This window comes from Oncorhynchus gorbuscha, linkage group LG16, assembly GCF_021184085.1.
Source record: "Oncorhynchus gorbuscha isolate QuinsamMale2020 ecotype Even-year linkage group LG16, OgorEven_v1.0, whole genome shotgun sequence".
In the NCBI taxonomy this organism is placed as follows: Eukaryota; Metazoa; Chordata; class Actinopteri; order Salmoniformes; family Salmonidae; genus Oncorhynchus; species Oncorhynchus gorbuscha.
Genome location: NC_060188.1, coordinates 14,750,353 through 14,767,653, shown reverse-complemented (window position 1 = coordinate 14,767,653; position 17,301 = coordinate 14,750,353). Strand labels below are relative to the sequence as shown.

The 17,301-nt window shown below is 41.5% G+C and overlaps 1 protein-coding gene across 1 annotated transcript; it reads right to left on the bottom strand.

Annotated features, from left to right (window-relative positions):
• Positions 1-7,796: 7,796 nt before the first annotated feature.
• LOC124000600 (noggin-3-like) lies at positions 7,797-9,295 on the bottom strand. Its single transcript, XM_046307099.1, has one exon. The coding sequence runs from the start codon at positions 8,855-8,857 to the stop codon at positions 8,189-8,191; it is 669 nt and encodes a 222-aa protein (XP_046163055.1). The 5' UTR covers positions 8,858-9,295; the 3' UTR covers positions 7,797-8,188.
• Between the last annotated feature and the right edge of the window lie 8,006 nt (positions 9,296-17,301).

Below are 17,301 nucleotides of genomic sequence, written 5' to 3'. Positions count from 1 at the left end.
CATACACCGAAACCCTCATGAATCTATAACTTGACATGAGATATAAATGAGTGGCATGACTGACAAACTCCCTCCATTGTTAATGAACTCTAAAAGAGTTCGGTCCAGGACAGCAGTGACATTTATAATGATGTCAGCTAAGTCAATGCACACTGACTTATTACCTTGCAGTTCTATACACATGAATAAGCCCCGAGTGTCACAATGACTTACAAATTGGAAATAGGTAACAAACAGGACCATGATTGGCATGACAACAGTGGAAGCCATGCAAATGTTCTATTGGATTAGTGCAAACCTTGAACACTGTCCATTGGTCAAGCAGGAAGCACACAGGCTTCTCTTTCACTGAGCCAGAAACCCATTTGGTCTTAAATCTGACTTGGTACGAAAGTAATGGTACATAAAAATTTGATGAGTTCGCCAAACCAATTGAACAGATCAATGGGAGTATGCTTATGAAAGCTTTAGATAAAATGATGAACTTCTTTTCAGAACGATCTGTCATCATTCATGAGAATCAAGCCTTTTCTGATGTAATGTGACCTATTTCAAGGACTGGTTGACCTTAACCACATGAGAACAGTGTTCACAAAGTTTTGTCCTGAAAGTCAAAGACCGACCTGCCTGATTCTCAAAGAAAATCCAGTCCAACTTTCGTATCTGATCAAAGTCAGCAAGGCCTCTCTCAATGCACTATACAACAGTGTGGCAAATCGATAAATGAACCTGAGAGTGACGGTTGGCTTCGTAACGCACCGTGTCAGAATGATAGCTTTCTGCAGAGACTTGGCATGCACACAGGAGTGGGTAAACTTGAATGTGGTGGGGTTCGAGACGTGCCACGGAGGGGATGGTTAAGGGGAACAGGGAGACACAGGAGAGGAATGATGGACGGCTCACACGCCAGCCATTGTGAGAAAATTATAGCGAGGTGCCGCCAACTGAGGCAGCATGGCAGCTGGCCAAAGGCCCGGGAGAACAAAGGCCCAGGATCCCTGTGTGTGAGTGAGCGCCGGCCTGCCCACAGAGCCTCAAACGTTCATATTTACATGCGACGCTGAAAAGTTAATTGCAGTGAATTCCTGCGCTGGGTGCAAAGTGGGGGCTGTTGTGTTTTATTTTACATAACAAACACGTTGTTTCTAAGCACCTTTTTGCTTCCAAGGCTCTCTGAAAGAAAAATGCAAAGAGTATTTGAGCACTTGGTATTCAAGAGGTTGATTGTAACTTCGATATAATGCACCCAAGGCAAAAAATGACCTTATAATGAATCACTCAAATTGTGAAAAATGTGTTGTGATTCAGTGGAGAATATAAAAAGTGTGCTGAAAACCATGCTTATAATACAGCAGACCAAGATTTGGAGGATGGAATTATTAGAACCTTGGGGGGGGGGGGGGGGGGGAATAGGGAAACAAACAACTAATTGAAGTTTACATTTCATGAATGTGTTTGGCATGTGTTGAGGTAACTCTGGTGCTCCGCAAAAGTGAACGTTTTAGGTTTGATACTAATCAGCAGTGGCTCCTTGGGGAAAACATTAATTCTCCATACATTCCTCAGATTATACTGTGATAATAGAAAATAATTTCTATTTGATTCATAAGTTCACATAAATGTTGCTGCTGTATATGTTTTCAATAGCTGGAGGGCTAGGGGGGCCCTTTAACAAACCTCATCTTCACAGTGGTTGATGGACAAAGGCCAAAATGTGTCAGGGTTGCTACGGTTCCTGATCTTTCGTAAACGAGCAGTGCCCTCTCGCCTAAGACTTGGCTATGCTATTCCTAGCCCATCAAAGTAGAGCTGACCTTGCATACCAGATGAGGTTTGGATTAATGGGCTTGGGATATCAAATCCACCACTTCACCCCCACGAACCATCAAAACCAAGTCAAAGACATTCACAGAGAAATAAATGCTAAAAAAATCAACATCAACCTGTCCATGTGTCTCATCCAAACACTGTAACCAAGACAGGGCTAAGCAACAAGAGAGGATATTTCAAAAGCCTCCAATTATCTGATGTGTGGGGGCCTACAATGAACTAGGCCAAAGGCCATAGGCATCCTTTACCGAACAAATAAAATTTTTGACAGGACAGGTCAGCCTTTCAAAGCATTCCACTGAAAAATGCAGCTCATCATAAGTCAAACGGTTCAAATGCCCATTGCAGTCAATTAAAGACCATTTTAAGTTAACGTGTGTTAATGTTTTATTCACCAATTGCATGTACAAATAAAAAACAAACTACTTTCTTCTGAAACTCATCAGTCTATTCTTGTTCTGAGAAAGTATGGCTATTCCGTGTGAAAAATTGCCAAGAAACTGAAGATCTCGTACAATGCGGTGTACGACTCCTATCACAGAACAGTGCAAACTGGCACTAACCAGAATATAAACAGGAGTTGGAGGCCCCGGTGCACAACTGAGCAAGAGGACAAGTACATTAGAGTGTCTAGTTTGAGAAACAGACACCTCACAAGTCCTCAACTGGCAGCTTCATTAAATAGTACCCGCAAAACACCAGTCTTAAAGTCAACAGTGAAGAGGCGACTCCGGGATGCTGGTCTTCTAGGCAGAGTTACAAAGAAAAGCCATACCTCAGATTGGCCAATAAAAATAGAATATTAAGCTGGGCAAAAGAACACAGACATTGGACAGAGGAAGATTGGAAAAAAGAGTTATGGACAGATTAATCTAAGTTTGAGATGTTCGGATCACAATGAAGAACATTTGTGAGACGCAGAAAATATGAAAAGATGCTGGAGGAGTGCTTGACGCCATCTGTCAAAGCATTGTGGAGGCAATGTGATGGTCTGGGGGTGCCTTGGTGATGGTAATGTGGGAGATTTGTACAGGGTAAAAGGGATCTTGAAGAAGGAAGGCTATCACTCCATTTTGCAACACCATGCCATACCCTATGGACGGCGCGTAATTGGAGCCAATTTCCTCCTTCAACAGGATAATGACCCAAAGCACAGCTCCAAACTATGCAAGAACTATTTAGGGAAGAAGCAGTCAGCTGGTATTCTGTCTATAATGGAGTGGCCAGCACAGTCACTGGATCTCAACCCTATTGAGCTGTTGTGGGAGCACTTCCTACGTATGGTACGTAAGAAGTGCCCATCAAGCCAATCCAACTTGTGGGAGGTGCTTCAGGATGCATGAGGTGAAATCTCTTCAGATTACCTCAACAAATTGATATCTAGAATGTCAAAGGTCTGCAAGGCTGTAATTGCTGTAAATGGAGGATTCTTTGACGAAAGCAAAGTTTGAACGACACAATTATTATTTCAATTAAAAATCATTATTTATAACCTTGTCAACGTCTTGACTAAATTTCCTATTAATTTTGCGACATTTGAACGGTAGTGTATTTAATACAAACTTATCGTCCTGTGCGGTTTAACCAGTATATGACTAGAATATAGACTACAGTATACGCTGAGCTGAGAGTGATACGACTACAATGTATTATTAAATGATGTCAGGGATGTAGACCAAGCCCTAGGCTGACTATAATACATTTACAACTATGACAAGACAATGTATTATTAAATGATGTCAGGGATGTAGACCAAGCCCTAGGCTGACTATAATACATTTACAACTATGACAAGTTCTGAATGATTCATTTTGTACATGAATTCCATAGTTATAACATATTATATAAGGCCAAATGGATGACAAAAGACAGTAGTTGCCACCATATCACCATGCGACCACAGGTTTAAATAAATGTACATGGATGCCTTTCATTCTTATAAGCTGAAACATATGTTTCAGGTATACTATTTCAAAAAGCTCTCACTGCTACTTTGAAGGTCAAAGCATTTCAGAGATGTGTAAACCCTTTGATGATCTCTGATGCCAGCTCCAACACCTTCTTCCAAAGTGTTCTGAAAGAAGTCAAGGAACACAGGCTTCGCCAACATTTGAGTCTTTACAACTGATCTCTAACTTCCATCATTCATCTGATAGGTGTAATAGTATTGTATGTAAAGTGAATCTTGGCTTGGCATTTTTCATTACAGGAGAATGATATGCTGCCCATGCATGTACATCAAAGCAATACAACTCCTTTTATGTCCTCAAAAAAGGTCAAAGTGTAGATCAACAAAGCTTTGAACTTTGTGTCAATTATTAAATATATTTGTTGTGAGTTAGTGATCATTTAAATTTGAACCAAGAATGTATGTCATTCCATGTTGGAAAAGGAAATTATTTGACTGAAAGCATAGTCCTATCGGAAAAGTAATAAAACAAAAGCATAATTCCCCTTATTGCTCTAATACACCTATCAAAAAGATAAGAAATGTTGATGTCAAAATGATAATTTATGGACCAGCCAACCTTCATTTTAGAAGTTAGTGTAATCTTTTCTCAATTAGTGAGCCACTCAATGAATGATCAATCCAGTTTTTCTATACATCAGGCATAAACAAGCTTAGTCTGTTAATCATAATTGTATTATGGTTGGCATACTTATCTAGGAGACGCTGCTTTGATTAGGCAACTATCTGAAACCTTTAGGGTAATTTAATCAGCCACAACTTTTGGCTCAAATGTGTCTGCACGAGCCTTGCAACAACAACAAAGAAGTTGATTAACGAAAGAAAAAGAAAGAAAAGCAATAAAAAGAACCCATGGCTAAAAATATCATTAAGTTTATGGATTGCTGGTGGCTAAAAGCATTACATTGTTGTATATCTCAGACTTCAGAGATCTCTGGCCATGGAGCCTGGGTCTTTTGAGGCACAGCATGCTGTGTTGAGGAAGGGAGCACTAAAAGCCAGCTCACAGTGACAGGGGGCATTAGCTGCCCTGCATCCTCCAGTCTGCAGCTGGTATTAGCAGGCACCAAGCGCTCTGTCAACACTTATTACTCCACACACAAATCTTCTGACCAGCGTCAGCACTTTCCTACAGCTCTAAGACAACCAGAGGAAAGAAAAAGATGTGCAGTTGAATATAAAAATCTTACCCCAAAGTGATGACATGTGGTTGGTCAAGTGAATCAGAGTGAAATTACATTGTAAAAGGAAATGGTCTATATTACACAATGAGGAAATATTTTCGGAGAAAAATATGTCTTAAAAAAATTATATATATTTTACACTTTTCATTACAGATGTAGGATCTTCATTTGATCACTCTTTTGTCCATGAGCATTTTCCTGCCAGGCAGGAAATACAAACATGTAGTGTATTTTAGTTTTAAAAAGGCTTCTAAAAGTTTGTCATTTCCACCTAGAAATTTCAGGCTTGATGTGCTATTACAAAAAATGTATCAACCCCTATAAAAATACTATTTAATTATAATCCACATAATAATTCACATTTCCTGTTTCTGCAGGATTATTTTCCTACTGTAGGAGACTGGCTCACATGAACATCCTACATCTGTAAATGTGTAGCAAAATAGAAAGACTGTAAAGGCTATGTAGACTTGATGCGTTTGCTTTGTTCTGTCGCTGTGTACCGTGCTCGACAATGTCTTACACTGACCCTTTCAGTATTAAATACATATTAATTATAAAGTGTTGGAATATAATAGAACAAATAAGTATATTTGATACCTACTTTCTGAGTAAAAGTCAAATTAGTTTATTCATATTTAACAACTTTTCCAGGCCAGCTGTTACTGAGTAGACGCTGTAATCCTGCCGTCTACTTAAATACCCCACAATGACACACAAAACCTGAAATAGGTGGTCACTTTACATAGCTTGTAAACTGAGGCTTGACAGTCATAGGCATTATAACCATACGAGATTACATTCCATGGAAAAGTCAAATGGGTCTGTGTCAGTCAAATTCTTCATTGTTCATTGATGATATACTGTGTATGATCCTGCATCTGGAGCTCTATCTCTATGTTGATTCAGCCCAGATTGTGTAGATATGAGAACCCTTGACTAAAAATCAAAGCCACTGCATATCCACATTATGGATTCTATTCACTCATAAGTAAACCTCAGTGACCAGCAGAAATTGGGTAAAAAATTATGGTAGCGTACCCCTGCTCAGACATTGCACACATCAACCAATGGTTGCAAGCCACGTCATCGACTGTTCCATTGGGCACCAGATTGCTATAACATATGCACTGGTGTAGAGGAAACCCCCACTGCCCCCGCGAGCTATGGGGACCCATGCGCACCTATGTCTACATTAAAAAATATATATATAATAATAATTTTGACAGTAACCCTCTTTTTAAATTTCCGAATGTAGCAAGTGAAGTGTTTGTGTTGTCCAATCTACATGGTAGTAGGTGAGGCAGACAGACAATATAGTTGTTGTGCATCTAATTAGGCTATTTTTTAGTGGCGCCGGCGGCAGCCCGCCTTCCTCTTCACCATCAAGTAAAAAAATGTAGGTGAATCAGGTCGGACTCGGATGGACAGTGAGTATGTTGTTCGAGATGGATAAACATAAGGCAAGACCAAGTGGTGCACAAAAAAAGATGCAAAAAATCTTTATCTGATCAAGCTCGTGCCAAATTACCCATGATAACCACATCAGCAAAGCAACCACCTCATCCTCCACTGACGAAACACCATGGCAGCAGCTAGCACAAGCAGCCTTCCAGTCCTGACAGTGAAAGATGCCTGGCTCCTCCTCTTCTTCCTCCCCTCGAGAATAATGACAGTTCCTCTAGTGAGAGTGCCGGCCCTCCTCCTCCTCTCTAGAAAACCAAGCGGATGACTGCCAGAGACCAAGCGGTCTCATGATAGCGACCCACCTTCTGTGAACACTGGTAAGCCTATGAGTGATGAGATGGATAGCCCCGACAGTGTGGAGTCTGAGTTCTAATGTGTAATATAAATAGGCTACCAGCTAAATACTGTATATTGCTATGAATAGGCTAGTAGGCTAGACTGCATTGTCTGCATAATGAAACAATCCCTAATAAGCTATTGTTTTGATGGTAGAAATAACTTATATTTGTTCAACTTCAGGTGGAATATTGGCATCTGCTTACTCTGGTATCCAGCTCCATTCCTGAGCTCACTCCTGCTGTGTTCCTAATGAGGAGGTGGGTGTTAGAGATGACTCTCTGAGAACTGTCAACAGCTGCTGAAACCATGGATCAATAAATCAGTGTTAATTCATCAGCATGTACATTTCTAATGGGTTCGTAAGCTGATCACTGTTTGATGGAGGACAGATGGTTTTACTATGGCAGGGTAATTATAGGACCGGTCACTGGTTGATAAAACAAATGTGGGAAAATATCAACTCAATTTGAGACATTGATAGATTGTCACCAAGTATCTTGTTCTCATCAATATTTTAGTTTCAGTTGCTATGATACAAAAAAGTAAGATTGTAGAAAAAACAAAACTCCCTCCATTTATCCAATAGTGTGCGTGAATTGTGCGCATATACGCATGAATACAAACGCTTAAATAATTCTGACTCAGGCAATCCTCAGCCCGTATCCACTCCTGGGAAGTTTTAACAAATATAATTAACATGTATGTCTTGGCCCCAGCTCTATGAAAGTGTATAACTGTGTACGTAAGTAATCTACTGAGAGCCGCCCATAGGTTACCCATGTATGACCGGTGCACGCTGCTTCACTGAGAGTCTCTTGAATCAGACTGCTTACTTGCACAAACTACGCGAGACTCCTGAGAGTTTGGTTCAGAGTGAGTGAGTGCGCACGCTACAAACCCTAATTGTGACAGGTGTCATTACTCCATCAAAGGGTTCACGGTGTGTTGAGTTGATAGGTATAGGGGAGATATATATATTTTAAGACAAAATATAGATTTAATTATTTCAGGGACATTTTATTATATGAATATAAAGAATAAATAGCAGTTCTCTTAATTTACTTGATAAATCGTTGAAATAGGCTACCGATATTCAGCTGTATATCAGCTGCAAGATAACACAATCCACATGAAATCTGAGGTCGATAGATTAGTTTCCATAATGGAAAACAACATATTTATAAAACGGCACCTATGCGCCATTGATCTTCAATATAAATACAACAAGTATAACCAATAATTTCGACAAATACGGTAGACTCTGGTTACACGTAATACTGACTTTTTACAATAACCTACATAATTGAATGGCACCTCATATACATAAAATACATTCCTACACTCGGTAGTGCATACAAAATTACAAAGTCATTATAATTTATACTTGAAAACAGTTATTTCAGTTCGAGCAGGCGCATTTGCATTCGGTTATCATCGGGTATTGAACTGGTATCCAAGTACATTTGAGGCCCCCTTTCTTCTGTATACACCGCCATCTCAATATCGTAAAATGGGTCGAGTTTGCTGGTTTGCAGACCATCCCCTCTGGAACCGAACATGATCTTTTGCTTTGACAGTTTCCCACTCTCACATAACGTGGCCAAAATCTGCTGCCGAGGTCGTTCCATGTATAAATGACGGGACAGAACGAGAATGACCACAGCCACTGCTGCAGCCTCCGTTTAAGTTTTTTACTGGGTTTGTGCTTCTTGCCAAACTGTACGTCAAAATCCATTGCTTTGATTTCATTCGGCATCACTCCACTGGGCTTCTGTTGAATGTCCAAATCGTCAAGCTCATCGTTGCCAGTGTATTTATCCTGTGGTGGTGTAATAGACATCAAGCGACTATCAAAGTCCCCCAATACACTTTTCAGTTCGGTTTCATTGAGGTCCCTCTCTTTTGGGTCAAAGACAGGATCTGGGTCCTCTTTTAATTCCACAAGTGGCAAACTGTCACTCGGGATAGGACGGAGGAGGTAATAATGCTGGCATAGCCCTTCTTCTATTATAAGTCCGAGGGACAACATCAGCAAGTACATTGCTACAAAATGCTGTGATTGATCCATGTCCGTTACGCACAATAAGACAGTATTATAGGATTCAGCTAAACACGTAGGCCTAGTCTACTCTGCTGCGTACAGTTGTGCCCGGTTCTTGCGGAGTGCGCACCGGCTTGAGTTACATCCAGCCAAACTTCACTTCTTGAGTGTTGGTGTCCTTAAAAGTCAGACTGCTTACTCCATAGCAAACGATAATTGATTGAAGATGGTAAAGATGAATAGTCTATTTCGCAAAACAAATCTAGATATAGGCAGTGTTTCCCTTTTACGCACGAATTCAATATATTGTATGAAATGGCTCTGTGACAGCATCAGCGGTTCTCATTCTTGTGCGCTTTGACGCGTGAGTCCAGTTTCAAGTCCTCCCCTCTGAGGATCGGCATGGTGTTTCGTTTTCTTTTGCAGGACGCTGAGAGAGTAACCTGCACCCTCTGATATATCCTCCACGGGTTGTGATGGATATATTAATTACATCTGAATGTGGGTTTGTTGTAGGAGATCCCCGACACCTCCCTCAATCAAGAGGCGGGGATGGGTTAGGGAGAGGAGGGGTCCGTCAATTTGGATTCTGATCGCCCTCTGTCGGAATATCTGACTACTTCTGCTAATTTTCCATTGATAACAGAGGGGGGAAATGAGCAAGAAGCGGTGAACAACAATTAGAACTGAATGTGAGAGGTCATAGCCACTACTATTTCTATCAATAGGCCCACAGCTACTATTCATTTGAGAGGTTAGCCTACTGGCTACCCTGTACAAATCCTGCTGAGGATTTTACAAAAAAAGGCTTACTAGGTTATAAAACAACAGGATATAGAGATAGTGTTTGTCATGAGGAAAAACATGTTAAATACTCTATATAATAGCATCCTTAAATGACACTCATGACACATACACTCAATAATAATAATAATACCAACACAAAATGCTTCAAATATTTGGAATTGTTGTGAGCAAGTAGAACAGGGAGAGATCTTATAAAGAACATGACTGAACAAACAACTGTTTATTTTTCTAATGAAGAGTGTTCTCTTTGTTGGCAGGGACAATATTTCAGTGTGCAACCATGTCTCAGGGAACCTCTCAATAAACCTTGGCCAAAATAACTCCCAAATAAACAACTCTTACTAAGCAGCAGCCGGTCTACCCTCAAATGCTTGGAGAATCATTCCTTGAAAATAATTTAATGGAAGAACTGACTGGCTGCTACATCAGGCATAAAGCATTCACTTAGATAAATGCATCTCTGTTTCATTTTGAATGAGCTAATTCACACACGCACTTCTGCGCACGACTCATTTAGTTTATGGTCAAATTATGGTGAAGAGTCTGGAAAAGGTCACGCTTATTTTTATTTTTTGAAACAACAATTGATCGGACTATTCAGGCATTCTTGGGCATTGGCAATAAGGCATTGACAAGGTTTAACTTGTTGTGACAAATCCCCGTGAATCTGAATACCGGTGTTGAAATGATGCAGCGATAATAGGTAAATACTGATGAATAGATACATAATCATCTACAAGCAATATATTACAATGATTATAACATTTAATGGTCTAGATACGTGGTAACATCTATGGAATACTTTAATCTATGCGATGAAATTCATTGGAGAATACAGCTGCATTAGAGCTAGCAAAGTGACAGTTCAATATGGTTCTCATTACATTATGGACTTATTGCCAGCCCTCATTTCATGGTGAGTTGTTTTTGTTTCTTCTAATCCCTTCCTACTGTTTTATCACAGGAAAATTGTGATAGTTATATATTCACCTTGAAACGACAGAATACTTTAGACAGACGCCTGCTTAATTGAAGTTTTTATTCAAGTAGGCTAAACCAAAGTCAATTTCCTCAGCTAGTAAAACAGCCAACACAATTATCATTTTCAGGGTCTGGTCCTTGAAAGGTACAAAGGAATACCAACTTTTGCTTAAGGATATGCATTCTAAATGAATACCTTTAGGTTCTGCATAGGTCGTTGTACCCGTTCCTGCTGGTTTCTCATTTTGTGAGGCAAACCAGACCACTCTCTTGGCAGGCACCTGATTTTTTTATTTTATTTTTAAACTAGGAAAGTCAGTAAAGAACAAATTCCTATTTACAATGACGGCCTACCCTGGCCAAACCCTAACAACGCTGGGCCAATTGTGTGCCACCCTATAGGACTCATGATACAGCTTGGAATTGAACCAGGGTCTGTAGTGACACCTCTATCACTGAGATGCAGTGCCTTAGACCGCTGCGACACTCAGGAGCCCTTAAACATAGGCACCAAGAGAAGGCCAGCTTAGTTAAACCATTAAAAACACACTAAGAGTGATTAAGAATGGACCTAGACATTCCAGTGTCATTTATTTTATTGTGGTTGTATTAAATTATTACTTTCTCCTACAGTTGAAGTTGGAAGTTTACATACACCTAGCCAAATATATTTAAACGCAGCTTTTCACAATTCCTGACATTTAATCCCAGTAAAAAATCCCTGTTTTAGGTCAGTTAGGATCACCACTTTATTTTAAGAATGTGAAATGTCAAAATAATAGTAGAGAGAATGATTTATTTCAGTTTTTATTTTTTTCATCACATTCCCAGTGGGTCAGAAGTTTACATATACTCAATTAGTATTTGGTAGCACTGCCTTTAAATTGTTTAACTTGGGTCAAACGTTTCGGATAGCCTTCCACAGGTTTCCCACAATAAGTTGGATGAATTTTGGCCCATTCCTCCTGACAGAGCTGGTGTAACTGAATCAGGTTTATAGGCCTCCTTGCTCGCACACGCTTTTTCAGTTCTGCCCACAAATGTTCTATAGGATTGAGGTCAGGGCTTTGTGATGGTCACTCCAATACCTTGACTTTGTTGTCCTTAAGCCATTTTGTCACAACTTTGGAAGTATGATTGGGGTCATTGTCCATTTGGAAGACCCATTTGTGACCAAGCTTTAACTTCCTGACTGATGTTTTGATATGTTGTTTCAATATATCCACATAATTTTTCATCCTTATGAGGCCATCTATTTTGTGAAGTGTACCAGTCCCTCCTGCAGCAAAGCACCCCCACAACATGATGCTGTCACCCCCGTGCTTCACGGCTGGGATGGTGTTCATCGGCTTGCAAGTCTCCCCCTTTTCCTCCAAACATAACGATGGTCATCATGGCCAAACATTTATATGTTTGTTTCATCAGACCAGAGGACATTTCTCCAAAAGGTACAATCTTTGTCCCTATGTGCAGTTGCAAACCATAGTCTGTCTTTTTTTATGTTGGTTTTGGAGCAATGGCTTCTTCCTTGCTGAGCGGCCTTTCAGGTTATGTCGATAAAGGACACGTTTTACTGTGGATAGAAATACTTTTGAACCAGTTTCCTCCAGCATCTTTGCTGTTGTTCTGAGATTGATTTACACTTTCGCACCAAAGTACGTTCATCTCTTGGAGACAGAACGCGTCTCCTTCCTGAACGGTATGACGGCTGCGTGGTCCCGTGGTGTTTAAACTTGCGTACTATTGTTTGTACAGATGAACGTGGTACCTTCAAGTGTTTGGAAATTGCTCCCAAGGATGAACCAGACTTGTGGAGGTCTACAAAAAATGTTCTGAGGTCTTGGCTGATTTCTTTTGATTTTCCCATGATGTCAAGCAAAGAGGCACTGAGTTTGAAGGTAGGCCTTGAAATACTTCCACAGGTACTCCTCCAATTGACTCAAATGATGTCAATTAACCTATCAGAGGCTTCTAAAGACAAAATGGTCTGGAATTTTCCAAGCTGTTTAAAGGCACAGTCAACTTAGTGTTTGTAAACTTCTGACCTACTGGAATTGTGATACAGTGAATTATAAGTGAAATAACCTGTCTGTAAACAATTGTTGGAAGAATGACTTGTGTCATGCACAAGGTAGATGTCCTAACCTACTTGCCAAAACTATAGTTTGTAAACAAGAAATGTGTTGAGTGGTTGAAAAACAGGTTTTAATGACTCCAGCCAAAGTGTATGTAAACTTTTGACTTCAACTGTATCATGTTATTGAGATTTGTTATGAATATAATGGACATAGGTTTTCCAGGTATGTCACGCCTTGGTCTTAGTGTTTTGTGTTTTCGTTGATTGTTTGGTCAGGCCAGGGTGTGACATGGGTTTGTTTTGTTGTATTTCGTATTGGGGTTTTGTAGTTATTGGGATTGCGGCTGAGTAGGGGTGTTGTATGGGCTTGGCTGCCTGAGGCAGTTCTCAATCAGAGTCAGGTGATTTCTCGTTATCTCTGATTGGGAACCGTATTTAGGTAGCCTGAGTTTCGCTTTGTATTTCGTGGGTGATTGTTCCTGTCTCTATGTAGTGTTCACCAGATAGGCTGTAATTAGTTTTCACGTTCCATTTGTTGTTTTGCATTTGTAGAAGTTATTTCATGTATCGCGATTGTTTCATTAAAGACATGAGTAACCACCACGCTGCATTTCGGTCCGACTCTTTCAACAAATGAAGAACGCCTTTACAGAATCACCCACCACACGGACCGAGCAGCGTGTTAACAGGCAGTGACAGCATGAGCAGCGAAGGGAAGACATTATGGACAGTAGAGGTATGGAGTATACTACGTGGGAAGAAATAGACATGTGGGCGGTCGACCCAGAGAGAGTGCCGGAGCCCGCCTGGGATTCGCTGGAGCAGTGCGAAGAGGGCTATAGGAGAATGGAGTCGAAGATAAAGACACGGCGGCGCAGAAAGAAACCTGAAAGTCACCCCCAAAAATGTATTGGGGGAGGGCTCAGGGAGAGAGTGGCAGAGTCAGGAGTCAGACCTGAGCCAACTCTCCCTGTTAATCGTGAGGAGCAGCGATCAAAGGACTTCTGGACTTGGGAGGAGATATTAGACGTGCTGTCGGAGTCTCCCGCCTGTTCAGCTCTATCAGAGCCTTCCTCCTCTACAACGCTGCTGGAGTATCCTGTCTGTTCAGCGCTATCAGAGCCTTCCTTCCCTGCTGCGCTGTCGCAGTCTCCCGCCTGTTCAGCGCTATCAGAGCCTTCCTCCTCTACAGCGCTGCTGGAGTCTCCTGTCTGTTCAGCGCTATCAGAGCCTTTCTCCTCTCCTGCGCTGTCGGAGTCTCCCGCCTGTTCAGCGCTATCAGAGCCTTCCTCCTCTACAGCGCTGCCGGAGCCTCCTGCCTATTCGAAGCAGCCAGAGCTGTATGAAGCAGCCAGAGCTGTCAGTCTGTATGAAGCAGCCAGAGCTGTCAGTCTGCATAAAGCAGCCAGAGCTGTCAGTCTGCAAAGAGTTGCCAGTCTGTAAGGAGCTGTCAGTCTGCAAGGAGCTGTCAGCCTGCATAGAGCAGCTAGATCCGCCAGTCAGCCATGATCTTCTAGATCTGCCAGTCAACCAGATTCTTCCAGATCTGCCAGTCAACCAGATTCTTCCAGATCTGCCAGTCAACCAATCTCTTCCAGATCTGCTAGTCAACCAGAATCTTCCAGATCCGCCAGCCAGCCAGGATCTACCGGAGCCTACTACCTGCCTGAGCTTCATCTCAGTACTGGGCTTCCTCTCAGTACTGGGCTTGGGCTTCCTCTCAGTACTGGGCTTTCTCTCAGTACTGGGCTTCCCCTCAGTCCCGGGCTGCCCCTCAGTTCCGGGCTGCCCCTCAGTCCCGAGCTGCCCCTCAGTTCCGGACTGCCCCTCAGTCCCGAGCTGTCCCTCAGTCCCGAGATGCCCCTCAGTCCCGAGCTGCCCCTCAGTCCCGAGCTGCCCCTCAGTCCCGAGCTTCCCCTCAGTCCCGAGCTGCCTCAGTCCCGAGCTGCCCCTCAGTCATGAGCTGCTCCTCAGTTCAGTGGGGTTCTGGGTGAGGACTATTAGGCCATGGTCGGCGGCGAGGGTGGATTATCCCGGGACGTGAAGGGGAAGAACTATGACTTTAATGGAGTGGGGTCCACGTCCCGAACCGGAACTGCCACCATGGACAGACGCCCATCCGGACCCTCCCTATGGTTTTGAGGTGCGTCCGGGAGTCCGCACCTTAGGGGGGGGGTTCTGTCACGCCTTGGTCTTAGTGTTTTGTGTTTTCGTTGATTGTTTGGTCAGACCAGGGTGTGACATGGGTTTGTTTTGTTGTATTTCGTATTGGGGTTTTGTAGTTATTGGGATTGCGGCTGAGTAGGGGTGTTGTATGGGCTTGGCTGCCTGAGGCGGTTCTCAATCAGAGTCAGGTGATTTCTCGTTGTCTCTGATTGGGAACCATATTTAGGTAGCCTGGGTTTCGCTTTGTATTTCGTGGGTGATTGTTCCTGTCTCTGTGTAGTGTTCACCAGATAGGCTGTAATTAGTTTTCACGTTCCGTTTGTTGTTTTGCATTTGTAGAAGTTATTTCATGTATCGCGATTGTTTCATTAAAGACATGACGCTGCATTTCGGTCCGACTCTCTTTCTCTCGACTCTCTTTCAACAAACGAAGAACACCGTTACAAGGTACTGCATTATTAGTTACACTTTTACCTCAGTTGACTGTTGAAAATAAAGATGAACTTAAAGCATAAGACAAGAAAAAACTGTTATTCTCTGGACAATGAGAAAGTTTAAGCATTTTCTTGTTGTTTCACAGAGTAAACTGTATTATTCATGTAGGACATGAATCAAAATGTGCATTCTGATAGTACTAGATCAGTGTTGTTGTTTTTTTACTGATGACTGTTTACTGTGTTTGCTTGAATAGGGCCCACAGCAAGAATGATAAGTATGCTCAACACAGAAGTGGTCTAAATCAGAGCACCTCACTACTAGACAATACAATCTCTTGACACTCCCACTCCACTGGTGGGGGGGGATTGTGTAGTCTACTCTGGAGGCACTGGTGGGGGGCACAGATAATTGTCATAACTGATGGAAACAGTGTGTGGTTTCAATAAAATGAAATTGTCTCAGAAAACAGTCCATTTCACGTGGCGCTCTTCCGACACAGCACCTTTCACAATGTTTATCTCGCGCAATCCCATTTTTCACACTCCAGGCTAATTGAGGCCACATTGCTGCTGAGTAAACACAGACATGAAATGGGTGCTATTTTGTTTACTCTGGCACACTGGTGGTGTGCAATCTGGTACTTTTCCCATGTTCCTCCTGCGATCCAAGAGCCCACAATCACAATAATCACACTTACTATGTGCTTTATCTCAACAAATTGCTAGGTTTCACTAGAGCAAGGTGAGATCTTTCCTCACAATGTTAAGCCTTATCGTAGATGGTGTTCTTTCACGTCAAGCAAGGCCACTCTACTGCTCGAGCAAAGCCGTTAGAGTTTACATCAATCATTTGTCTCGATCAGATCTTCACAACTACAGGTTTTATGTAGTATACAGATGTCAATCCTATTTCCGTGAATCTATGATCATAAATATCCAGATATGTAGTCGTTATACATTACCATGCATGGAAAATACTGTTCTTTGAAGGCACAGAACCGTTAAAAAATATATTTTTTGTTTAATTACAGAGAAAATTAGTAGACACATTTTGCCCGAGTCATCACTTGCCATTGTCTACATGAAAATGTGTCTAAAGCATGTTAGAAAACGCTCTAAAACACTCCACATCAACTCCTATTACATCACAATCCCATTCTGAATCATGTCTCTACACTCAATTCTTGCTATTTTCTTCCGCTGTCCCATAAATCCATATTTTTGTTCTTGTTATAAACAGCATCATTCAAACATGGATTTATGGGACAATGGAATGTTTTTAGTGCAGAAACATCATTCCAAATGGGATTCTGATGTAACATGAGTTGGTTTCGAGTGTTTTAGAGTGTTTTCTAATATGCTTTAGACAGATTTGCATTTTGCATTATAATCAACGCCAAGTGATGACTCAGCAAAATGTGACAATCAATTTTCACTGTAAAGAAACAAAATATCAACTACAAGCACAGAAAGAGTGAAAATAAGGCCAGATGGGTGAACTTCCCCTTTAACAGGCTCTTTAATTAACAGCTAGCCTTGTTTTCCCACAGGTTGTGGAGTTGAGGCATCACACTGTTGTGTGTGTTCATTTATTTTCATCCCATAAAGTTTTCATAGACAATAGCATTTTATCCAAACAGAGTAATTAACCAGAATATAAACACGGGGCTATTTCAATCTCCGAACCGCCCTCGCTAGCTATTCAAACAAATGACTTAACATAATGTCTATTTGGGTTTCAAAACAAATCGAGTACTTTTACACAGTTAGTTTGGGCCTGTAAATGAAATCGTTAAGAAATTATGAATAGAAATTGTGTCATTATTTCCAGAAATTATCAATAAAATACACAAACTAATGCTCAGATTTGGCAACCTTGACCAAGACACGGGCCTGGGAAAATGATAATACAGTATTGTAGGCCTACTGTAGGCTCAGTACATCACAACTAACATATTACATCAGAGCGTCATGGATGGTGGAGGGCTTAAGGTTCCATTGAG